Below are 10,070 nucleotides of genomic sequence, written 5' to 3' on the forward strand. Positions count from 1 at the left end.
GCTCTAGCGGGTAATGTGGCGTCAAATCGAGAACACGAAAGTCTGCATTTGACACATTTTCACTTGTTTGGGAAGGTTGTCGTCGATATTGTTCGAAATATGCCGACTAGGTGTGTTGTATGAGGAATGTATGAAGCGCGATACCTTCTTGCAAATTTCGCACGTTGCGTGAAAACAAAAGAACAAAGAATTGCTGCCGTTTCATTCTTTTACATTTTCTATTTGTTCTTCTCCTTTCGCCAACAAATTGTAAGTGATTATCTTAGATATGAGATATAAATTTAGCCTATTGAACTTGTCAATTACACCAGGTATGAAATAACAATAAGGGGCAATTGTAGAGACATCTTTTATTATTTCTCCTCCCATTGCACAGTGCGACAAACAGACCCTCTTTACTTGGATCAACTTAAGTTGATAGGAATCTTATTAAGTGCCATATCGTTTGTGTGGTAAGTTGACACTAATAATTATCAGACTCGGCAAGCTGAAAATGGAAAAAGTTCTCAACTTAATGTTAAACCAACGTGGAATCGAAATTTGTTTAATTCTTTATTCCAAATAGCGACCTCAGCTAAACTACTAAGCAATTATATGTGGACGGCTCTCAACTGTTTATATCAATCAATTACCAAAGCTGAATTTAAATACGAATTAGCACTTAAGTCAAATCCCTTGGTAAGCACAAAACACGTCAGCTATAATACTGTTTGAAAATACAATATGAATAATGGAACTTTCTTTGATATGCTGTTAACAAGACCAACCCACAGATCAGTTGTTGCTAGATAACGATATAAGAGTTTGGACGGCGGATGACGGGAAGATTCTTTGTGAAGGGCAACAAGAATAAGAGAATTGCCAAGAAATGCTGTGATGGAGAGGAGAATGTTGACTGTCAAGGAATTTAAAAAAATTCTTGTCGAAGCCCACCAACCAGAGAGGGGGAACAATACAATTCTTGAAATGTCTTGGTCTGTGTTCCACCCCAGTAAAATTTGCCATCGACATTATTCTGTATTCCTCTTTTTCTTTTTTCCTTTTTTGAGAAATATTCGATCTAAACAGCTACACAACGACGACGACTAAAAAAAGGAGCTCCCTACGTACTGAGTCATATAACTTCCCCATCATTGCTTATTCGTTTGAAAAATGTCAGAGAAATTGTCGCTTTAACTTGTCAGGTACACCCCGTATAAAATTGGAAAAGGAAGCAAATACATAAAAACACCTGTAACATAATTACTGTTTTCTCTGTACGACCTAAAATCCCTCTTAAGTTAGCCTACGGGCCCATTATCGACGCTTCAGTAAGAGTTACTTCGCTCGTGAATGATAAGTTAGAGGCCTTGAGCAACACGACTCGTGGACAAAAGAGCGACGCAAAACTAATAACAAGGACACATGCAAATTTACTTTAACATATTCGAATTCAACAGTGTAATTAGTAACATTTTGTGGCTCTTTTACCTCCGTTTCGTCTCCGACAAAACTAGAACAAAACAAAAGAAGAGCTAAAAAATGACGCGAACATACAATTTTCTGCCGCTTTCGTTTGCATGATTTGTTTGTTTTCCTCCTTTCGCCAACAAATTAATATTCTTAGTGATTTTCCTGGATATTGATAAGCCAAAGTTTGCCTGTTATATCGTAGTTATACAATTTCTTCGCTTCCAACGTCTTGTTCGCGAAAAGACAAGTAAATTATTTTGGTATAAGGCAGCTCACTGAATTCTTCATGTCGTAATTCTCTCAAGCGATTCTATTAGCAATTGTCCTCTGATAATGAAGTTTTTATTATAATGCTAAAGTTAACAAGATAATCCATTGATCGAGAAGTAAAATGAACGAATTGGGATAAATTTGATCGAAAAAACAAAGTTTGTGTTGCTACCTTGCTTGCTGCCAATTTTGGTGACCAAGAGATCAAGGGTTTTAGAGAAAATGGTGAAAGAAACAAAGGTATCAAAAACTCTGTTCAGCCAACTTAATCTAGGAATGAATTAGTATCAAGAGTCAAACACATGGACAAATGTGATAGTATTGTTATGCTACAACTTATTAAAAGCTCAGTCTTCTTATGTAGAAATTCATTCAGAGCTGAGTAAGGAGGATTAATAAATATCATCAGTGTGGGGAAAAAAAAGAAAAGTGCGGTGAAAAGAACTCTATAAGAACCAGTAACTTCAATTTTATTCCATATGCTAATTTACACATTGCTAGCATTAGTCAAGCAATATTATACATCTCTAAAATTCATAAGCATTATACACTATGTACAGACTTTTTCATAAGTTTCTAATTTCTTCCTATATATCCAACATACAACATATCTGACGAGCGTTCTCTCTGGCTGGTACTAATCGTGACGTTTTTACTAAGCTATGAAAACTATCCATTAGAGTGTACCCTAAGAAACCGGGGATCTAACTCTAAAACCATGGACAGCAAAGCGCTTGTCTTATTGTCTGTTTCACTGCTTGTCTTACTTCACTTATCTTCCAGCAGTAAATAAACGGGTTTAACGTCGAGTTAAAGTAAAGCAAGACACCTGCTACTCCCGCTATGACTACTGAGTCTAATGAATACGTTTTATCGTCACCGATTACTACTGCCACCATGATTAAGTATGGTGCATAGCAAACTACTAGTGCTAAGTGCACCCACAGAGCATTGTACACTGCCTTTTTGTATCGCGCCATGTTCAGTGCATTTGGTTGGCTCGGCTGTTGTGGGCCATGATCTCGTTCTTGAGCCCGATGATGACTGAGACCCCGAAAAATGTTTATATACGAGAGGAATGAAATAACAAGGCAAGATGGTATAATTATACAGGTATACCAAATGGTTATACGGTAATCTAATATGTAGCATAAAGCAGCGACGCTAGATACAATCCAAAAGGTAGCTACGATGATGTATGTGCGCTTCAAAGTTACAATTTGTCTGTATCTCAGCCCCAACAACAAGGCGAATAGTCTATCCACGCTTATGGCCGTTATCGTCATTAACGACACTACACATAATGCTGCGGATGTGAGGAAGGTGGCGTCATATGCGTGTCGACAAAGACTCCATTGTTCGTGGACCACGGAAATCCAAGTCGCAACAACGAGAGGCTGGGTAACAAGACCAACCAACAGATCAGTTGTTGCCAGACAACGATACAAGAGTTTAGACGGCGGATGAAGGGAAGATTCTTTGTAAAGAGCAACAAGGATAAGAAAATTGCCAAGAAACGCTGTGATGGAGAGGAGAATGTTAACTGCTGCAAAAGAAACTAATTCTTGTCGAAGTTCACCCGCCATAGAAGGGGAGCATAGCATTTCTCGAAATGTTTTTGCCTGTTTGCTGCCTCTGTAATTTGTTGTGGACATTGTTCTGTCCTTGTTTCCTGACAATGACAAGGCAAAAGTAGCGTACTAGACCCTAATCTGATCCAATTTGCTTTCTTCCAATGTCTTGTTCACAATAAGAAGAGAAATATACTTTCATATCAGGTAACTTTCATGTAAAAGGAAAGTTATTGAATTTTTTTTGCTAGAGGGCAAACAATCCCTCTCTATTTGATAGGGTGCTTTTCAAATTTCCATGTCATCTGTTGAAGTTCAAACTTGAATATTATCAAACTCGGTAAACTAGAAAAAAAAAAAAGAAAAGCTGACGATTTTACTTGGTCTATGAAAAATCTGGACTCGTACAATCTCCGAAAGCATTAAACTATTGAAATTGAAATTTTAATCAGAGATGCCAGCTTACTTTAAAACATTTTTTTTAAATTTCTAATGAACACAGTTTTGCAGCTAACATAAAATGGTCTATTTTCAAGCAAGCTGCACGCTATTCAATCTTGTCGTTGTCATTATCTGGACCATTAATAAATTTTTCTTATATTACGACATACTACTACTGAAGTGAAATACAATTTATCATTCCCAGGAAGAAATCAATGGATGGATTAGCTGGTTCTACCTTTCATCAGTAACATTCACCTCAAGACTTCCTCTAATGCGTTGACTCTTTAAAAATGCGCCCACGACATGGCTTTCAAATGACAATGATGACTATCCCTTTTCTTTTTTACAGTTCATAATTTACCTTACGTTTCTCATTTATGATAAGAGAAGACAACTCGTGACTAAAAATAATTTTGTAACACCTTATTCTGGTTTATTTTTTAAATGTCTCATAATAAAGGCGGCAGTCTATTGTGCGACACAATTACGTGTTTGTGTAATCGGTTAAGTTTAATTTAGGAATAAATTAGCATCTACAGTCAAACTTACAGACATCTATGATTGTATTGTTGTCTTACATCTTATTTGAACTCCGTCTCCACAGGCAGAAAATCATTCATAGCTGAGCGAAGAGGATAAAGTACTGCATTTAATTTCGGAAAATGGAGAGATTTTGAAATAACTGTACAAAAAGCGGGGATTGTAAATTTTATCATATACACATTGTGACTAGTATTATTATCCAACTGTGCTTCGTAGAGTACAAATAACGCCCAAAACGAGAACAAATATCTCTCGGTATTTGTACTCCAGAAAACCGGTTAGAAAATATCCACGAAATTCGCCCGTACTGAAATAACAATTTGGCGCGTTGGATAATAAATCTCTTATTAGACGTTTCGTTGTGTAGTATGGCTGAGTTTTTTTAATCGTTGCCTTAATATGGTTTAAAGAAGAATTAACATGAGAGTAAAATGTATGCATATCTCTCTTCGATTATGACTAGATATAATTATGATAAAGTTAGAATTAGTAGCACGAAAAATACTTCCTAAAGAAAGTCCACAATCAGAATTCCTCACCAGCGTTTAAGCATTTAAAATGCATCAGAAAATTCTATGTTGTGTCAAAAATGCCCGCAACCTGCGAGTTACCTCAGTTAAGAAAAAGACACTAAAAGGCAATTATGGAGACATCTGCCATTAAACTTTCACCTCCAGGATGCTAATCAAGAGTTCATGTCATTATCAGCCTCAGCAAGCTTAATAAATAATGTAAACTGGAGATTTTACTCGGTCTTAGATAAATAAAGGAATTTTTGACAATCTTCGAACGCATCAAACTATTCAAATTCAAATTTTGATTACAGCTGCGAACATATTTGAAAAGATTTAAGTTTACCTTAGTAGTTGATTGCGCTTTGCAGTTTTTCTCTCATCGTTAAAAATTACGCCAGCAAACCGTTTTCTACATTTTTTTTTTATTCTTTGTTTATTCTCCTCCTTTAGCCAGCGAATTGTTAGATTCTCTGGTGTGATTACCCATTCTCTCTTGAGCAGTTACATCCTAATGCTTTTGTGAACAAAAATTTATCAACCGCGTTCGAAATTACAAAAATAGCCGAAGGCTTATCTGATTCTAACTTCGTCAGCAGCATTTATCTCAGGACTTCCTCACATGCGTTTACTCTTTAAGAATGCGTCTACGAAATTTCTTTTAAGTAACATACTTGACAATTCCTTTTGTTTTTTGGAGTTTCCATTTTATTCCATATGCTCACTTACAAATTGCTAACATTAGTCAAGCAATATTATACATCTCTAAAATTCATAAGCATTATGGACTATGTACAGACTTCCACCAACAATTTTTTCGTAAGTTTCTTATTTCTTCCTATCCAACATACAACATATCTGACGAGCGTTCTCTCTGGCTGGTACTAATCGTGACGTTTTTACTAAGCTATGAAAACTGTCCATTGGAGTGTACCCTAAGAAACCGGGGATCTAACTCTAAAACCATGGACAGCAAAACGCTTGTCTGATTGTCTGTTTCACTGCTTGTCTTACTTCACTTATCTTCTAGCAGTAAAGGAACGGGTTTAACGTCGAGTTAAAGTAAAGCAAGACACCTGCTACTCCCCTTATGACTACTGAGTCTAATGAAAACGTTATATCGTCACCGATTACTACTGCCACTATGATTAAGTATGGTGCATAGCAAACTACTAGTGCCAACTGCACCAACAGTGAACTGTACACTGCCTTTTTGTATCGCGCCATGTTCAGTGCATTTGGTTGGCTCGGCTGTTGTGGGCCATGATCTTGTTCTTGAGCCCGATGATGACTGAGACTCCGAAAAATGTTTATATACGAGAGGAATGAAATAACAATGCAAGATGGTATAATTATACAGGTATACCAAATGTTATACGGTAATCTAATATGGAGCATAAAGCAGCGACGCTAGATACAATCCAAAAGGCGCTTCGTTTTTTCTGGCAAGTTATCTATGATTGCAACGAGAAATGAGGTCCAAACAGCACACGCCCACCAACGTTCACTGAAACCCTACTTCCTAAACAATGTCCACAATTAAAAATCCTCACCAGCGTTTAAGCATTTAAAATGCGTCAGAAAATTCCCTGTTGTGTTAAAAAAATGGCCGGAACATGCGAGGTTCTTCAGTTGAGAAAAAATACTAAAATATGGAGACATCTGTTATTAACCTCCACTGACAGGATGTTAATCAAATGTTCATATTATTTTTTCGGAATTGAAAATTAATTATTATCAGCCTCAGCAAGTTTGACAGATAATTTAAACTGGCGATTTTTCTCGGTCTTAGAATAAACTGAGTTTGACAAACGGATCAAAATGTTTTAATTCAAATTTTGGTCGCAGCTGCGAATTTATTCAAAATATTCGTATTTACCCGTGTAGTTAATTATGCTTTGCAGCTTTCCAGTCATCTTTACGTATCCGACCAGTACCTTAGACGAAATTGCGACAAAAGCAAAGTATTACGCCAGCAAACCATTTTCTACAATTATTTTGTCATTCTTTGTTTATTCTCCTCCTTTTGCCAGCGAACTCATAGTGAGTATCCCTGATAATGACAAGCCTAAGGTAGCCAACTAGACCCTAGATCAAATTTGTTTTCTGAGTTCCAATGTCTTGAACACAATATGTAACACCGAGAAAATACTTTCGTATCAGGTGAACCTCCATGCAAAAGGAAATTTACTGAACTTTTCTTCCTGTGATTGCCTTCAGCGATCAATGATTCTCGCTGGGTAATGCTGACAGTTATTTCACAATATGGAGGTAAACATGACAGTTAATTGATAGAGATGGAAAATAAAGGGATGCGTTTTCCAATCGTATCACTGACTCGATGAACAATTTATTTCCTACTAGTTTATCATTTTTTTTGTATTTCGAGCTCGACTGTAAAATTGACATCGGTTGGCATTTAAAATGTCTCAGGAAACTGTCTACCGTGTTAAAAAATTTACTATTTCATACCCTAAATGGTATGAATTAGCAATAAAAGGCAAGCCAGATATAGAGACATCTATCGTATCATTTTTAGAAGAGCAACAAACCATCTCTCTTAATTTGATAGGGTGCTTTTGAAATGTCCATATCGTCTGCATGAAATTTATTTAGGCAATAGCGAAAATCAGACCTGAAAAAAATCAGGCCTGTACGGGATTCGAACCGCTGACCTTTGCGATACTAGTGCAGCGCTCTACCAATTGACCTAACAAGCCAACTGAGAGCAGGCCGTTAAGTTGATTCGTAATAAACCCGTGAAAGTAATAAATGAGATACAATGAATATATGAAGTTCATTGTAATCAGGCCTGTACGTATCCCGTACAGGCCTGATTTTTTTCAGGTCTGATTTTCGCTATTGCCTAAATAGCGCTATCTACTGTGAGGATCGTCCATCATACGTATCTAATACCGCAGTTCAAAAATATATGAGCTTCATATATTCATTGTATCTCATTTATTACTTTCACGGGTTTATTACGAATCGACTTAACGGCCTGCTCTCAGTTGGCTTGTTAGCTCAATTGGTTAGAGCGCTGCACTAGTATCGCAGAGGTCAGTGGTTCGAATCCCTTACAGGCCTGATTTTTTTTCAGGTCTGATTTTCGCTATTGCTTAAATAGCGCTATCTACTGCGAGGATCGTCTATCATACGTATCTAATACCGCAGTTCAAAAATATATGAACTTCATATATTCATTGTATCTCATATTTGACGGGTGTTTTCATGCAATAATTGTGTAATCACTTTCAGCTTTAAAAGTACTATATATAACTCGAGGAGGACCTAATTCCATGGACAGCAAAGTGCTTGTCTGATTGTTTGTTTCACTGCTCGTCTTACTTCAGTTATCTTCCAGCAGTAAAGGAGGGGGGCTTTGGGATTTTCGGTTTTGCGGTTTTTGGGCCTAAAAGGTTCGGTTTTTCGGTTTTTCGGTTTTGATATTCAGAGTGGTTTGCGGATTTTACGTGTTTTTGCATTTGGTTTTCGGTTTTCACGAAAACTCTGATGCGGTTTTCGGTTTTTGCTTTTTGACCCCTTTAAATGTGAAAATGTAGCGGTTTTTGTCAGGTTTGCATGCGGTTTTCGGTTTTGCTGCCTTTTTTCGTCGGTTTTTTGGTTTTGGAGGTTTTTTTTCTCCGGTTTTGCGGTTTCCGAGAGGCCCCGGTGCCCCCCTCGTAAAGGAAAGGGTTTAACGTCGAGTTAAAGTAAAGTAAGACACCTGCTACTCCCCTTAGGACTACAAAGTGTGATGAATACGCTTTACTACAAGCGACTACAACTGTCTCTATAAAGTATGATGCCTAACAAAGTACTAATGCTAACTGTACCCATAGTGCACTTTACACTGCCTTTTTGTATCGCGCCGTGTTAAATGCACTTGGTTGGCTCGGCTTTTGTTGGAAATGATCTTGTACTTGGGCCTGATGACGACTGAGACCCCGAAAAATTTTTATATAGGAGGTGACTGAAATAATAAGGCAAGATGGTATTAATATAGAAAAATACAGAATGGGTATACGGTAATCCAACGTGTAGCATAAAGCAGCGACACTAGATAAAATCCAAACGCCAGCTGCAATGATGTATGTGCGTTCCAAAGTGACAATTTGTCTGTATCTCAGCCCCAACAGCGGGGCGAGAAGTCTATCCACGCTTATGGCCGTCATCGTCGTCAAAGACACTCCACATAATGTATAGCCTGTGAGGAAGGAGGCTTCAAAAGCATATCGACAAAGATTCCATTGTTCGTGAGTCACAGAAAGCCAAAAACTAGCAACGACAACTAGGCTGGGTAACAAGACCAACCAACAGATCAGTTGTTGCTAGATAACGATACAAGCGTTTGGACGGCGGATGAAGGGAAGATTCTTTGTGAAGGGCAACAAGAATAAGAGAATTGCCAATAAATGCTGCGATGGAGAGGAGAATGTTGACTGTCAAGAAAGAATTTAAAAAAATTCTTGTTGAAGCCCACCAACCAGAGAGGGGGAACAATACAGTTCTTGAAATGTCTTGGTCTGTGTTCCACCCCAGTAAAATTTGCCGTCGACATTATTCTGTATTCCTCTCTTTTTCCCTTTTTTGAGAAATATTTGATCTAAACAGCTACACAACGACGACGATCACTAAAAAAAGAGCTCCCTACGTACTGATTCATATAACTTCCCCTTCATTGCTTATTCGTTTGAAAAATGTCAGAGAAATTGTCGCTTTAACTTGTCAGGTACACCCCGTATAAAATTGGAAAAGGAAGCAAATACATAAAAACACCTGTAACATAATTACTGTTTTCTCTGTACGACCTAAAATCCCTCTTAAGTTAGCCTACGGGTCCATTATCGACGTTTCAGTGAGAGTTACTTCGCTCGTGAATGATAAGCTTGAGGCCTTGAGCAACACGACTCGTAGACAAAAGAGCGACGCAAAACTAATGACAAGGACCTGCTCGCAAGCTGACCTAGTTTCATTGATGGGTTGTCAATCAAATGTCCATATCATTTGTGTAAAGTTGAGGCTTGAATCATTATCAGCCTAAGCAAGCTAAAAATAAAGAAGATTCAAGTGTTGTAGAGTGTTTTGAAGGATTGATATTTCAAGTATTTTTAGGTTTGCCTTTTGTTTTATTAAGTCTCGCCTTTTCGCCCCTACGTGCTATTTTCATGAATCTATAGTTTTGATCATTTTTTTTTAGTATGTGCTTGAACTTGGCTCAGCACTTACCGTGCTAGACATTTTAATCTCTTGTTATGGTTGAGGATAACTAGTTTGC

General features: G+C 37.5%; 1 protein-coding gene across 1 annotated transcript; it reads right to left on the reverse strand.

Annotated features, from left to right (window-relative positions):
• Nucleotides 1–2,176: 2,176 nt before the first annotated feature.
• LOC148720893 (melanocyte-stimulating hormone receptor-like) lies at nucleotides 2,177–3,404 on the reverse strand. Its single transcript, XM_088739256.1, has one exon. It carries the CDS (start codon nucleotides 3,375–3,377, stop codon nucleotides 2,433–2,435), a length of 945 nt encoding a protein of 314 aa, XP_088595382.1. The 5' UTR covers nucleotides 3,378–3,404; the 3' UTR covers nucleotides 2,177–2,432.
• Nucleotides 3,405–10,070: the final 6,666 nt, after the last annotated feature.

The sequence above is a fragment of the Stylophora pistillata genome, chromosome 11 (assembly GCF_964205215.1).
Source record: "Stylophora pistillata chromosome 11, jaStyPist1.2, whole genome shotgun sequence".
Classification (NCBI taxonomy): Eukaryota; Metazoa; Cnidaria; class Anthozoa; order Scleractinia; family Pocilloporidae; genus Stylophora; species Stylophora pistillata.

Coding starts and splice junctions, on each gene's coding strand:
- LOC148720893 (XM_088739256.1), bottom strand. CDS start 3,377: ATGTCCACAACAAATTACAGAGGCAGCAAACAGGCAAAAACATTTCGA.